General features: G+C 48.3%; 1 protein-coding gene across 1 annotated transcript in view; it reads left to right on the top strand.

Annotated features, from left to right (window-relative positions):
* ezh2 (enhancer of zeste 2 polycomb repressive complex 2 subunit) overlaps positions 1–1,526 on the top strand; it is a gene marked incomplete at its 3' end in the record, with an annotated part of 7,832 nt that extends 6,306 nt beyond the window's left edge. Inside the window, 4 exon segments of the mRNA XM_014027561.1 lie at positions 777–902; positions 994–1,172; positions 1,251–1,346; positions 1,445–1,526. Of these exon segments, the coding sequence (XP_013883015.1) occupies positions 777–902; positions 994–1,172; positions 1,251–1,346; positions 1,445–1,526 (483 nt within the window).
* Positions 1,527–2,009: the final 483 nt, after the last annotated feature.

The raw sequence follows: 2,009 nt of genomic DNA, 5'->3' as shown, positions 1-2,009 counted from the left end.
TGTCCACCTGTCCACAGTTTCCAACTGTCCACCTGTCCACAGTTTCCACCTGTCCACAGTGTCCACCTGTCCACAGTGTCCACCTGTCCACAGTTTCCAACTGTCCACCTGTCCACAGTTTCCACCTGTCCACAGTGTCCACCTGTCCACAGTGTCCACCTGTCCACAGTTTCCAACTGTCCACCTGTCCACAGTTTCCACCTGTCCACAGTGTCCACCTGTCCACAGTGTCCACCTGTCCAGTGTCCACCTGTCCACAGTGTTCCCGTCCAGTGTCCCCGTCCACAGTGTCCACCTGTCCACAGTGTTCCCGTCCAGTGTCCCCGTCCACAGTGTCCACCTGTCCACAGTTTCCAACTGTCCACCTGTCCACAGTTTCCACCTGTCCACAGTGTCCACCTGTCCACAGTTTCCAACTGTCCACCTGTCCACAGTTTCCACCTGTCCACAGTGTCCACCTGTCCACAGTGTCCCCGTCCACAGTGTCCACCTGTCCACAGTGTCCACCTGTCCAGAGTCTAGACTCACCTTTGAGTCCTGCAGCTGAAAACCCTCTAATAAAACAGGCATGAGCTAATGCTAATGCTAACCAGGATTATTTGTTTTAGACAATAGTTTCCACTTGAACCCTTTCAAAATAAAAGCCTCATTGTGTTTAACCCTACCGGATCTTTTCAAAATAAAACCCTCATTGTGTTTAACTCTACCTGATCTTTTCAAAATAAAAGCCTCATCGTGTTTAAGCCTACCTGACCTCTGACCTCCTGTCCCTCCAGACGGATCGTCCAATCACGTGTACAACTACCAGCCGTGTGACCACCCCCGGCAGCCTTGCGACTCGTCCTGTCCTTGCGTCACCGCGCAGAACTTCTGTGAGAAGTTCTGCCAGTGCAGCTCTGAGTGTAAGAACAGAACCGGGCCCASCAGACCCACCGGGTCAGAGTTCTGCTGCCGTCCTGACAGGAAACACTTTTGTTTTCTGTGTGGGTTCAGGTCAGAACCGCTTCCCAGGTTGCCGGTGCAAAGCCCAGTGCAACACCAAGCAGTGCCCCTGCTACCTGGCTGTGAGGGAGTGTGACCCGGACCTGTGCCTGACCTGCGGCGCCGCCGACCACTGGGACAGCAAGAACGTGTCCTGCAAGAACTGCTCCATCCAGAGGGGCGCCAAGAAGGTAAAGACCCACAGCAGGACCGACCCGGTTCTGGACTCTGGGCCGGTTCTGACCAGRTTTTGTTTTTGTTTGTTTCAGCACCTGCTGCTGGCGCCGTCCGACGTGGCGGGGTGGGGCATCTTCATCAAGGAGCCAGTCCAGAAGAACGAGTTCATCTCTGAGTACTGTGGAGAGGTGAGAGACCTGGACCTGGACCTGCACCTGGACCTGGACCTGGTTCTGATGGTCCAGAGGAGCTGTGATCATATTTATATCTTTCTGTTTGTGTTCAGATCATCTCTCAGGATGAGGCGGACCGCAGAGGAAAGGTCTACGATAAATACATGTGCAGCTTCCTGTTCAACCTGAACAACGGTAAGACATGTAAACAAACAGCTGTTTATCTGTTTACTGACATGTAAACAAACAGCTGTTTCTGTTTACTGACATGTAAACAAACAATCAGCTGTTTATCTGTTTACTGACATTTAAACAAACAAACAAACAGCTGTTTATCTGTTTACTGACATGTAAACAAACAGCTGTTTATCTGTTTACTGACATGTAAACAAACAGTTGTTTATCTGTTTACTGACATGTAAACAAACAGTTGTTTATCTGTTTACTGACATGTAAACAAACAAACAGTTGTTTATCTGTTTGACATGTAAACAAACAGTTGTTTATCTGTTTACTGACATGTAAACAAACAGCTGTTTATCTGTTTACTGACATGTAAACAAACAAACAAACAGCTGTTTATCTGTTTACTGACATGTAAACAAACAAACAGCTGTTTATCTGTTTACTGACATGTAAACAAACAAACAGCTGTTTATCTGTTTACTGACATGTAAA

This window comes from Austrofundulus limnaeus, unplaced genomic scaffold, assembly GCF_001266775.1.
Source record: "Austrofundulus limnaeus strain Quisiro unplaced genomic scaffold, Austrofundulus_limnaeus-1.0 Scaffold662, whole genome shotgun sequence".
Taxonomy (NCBI): domain Eukaryota; kingdom Metazoa; phylum Chordata; class Actinopteri; order Cyprinodontiformes; family Rivulidae; genus Austrofundulus; species Austrofundulus limnaeus.
Note: the sequence above shows the minus strand (reverse complement) of the source record. Positions and strands in the feature narration are given on the sequence as shown.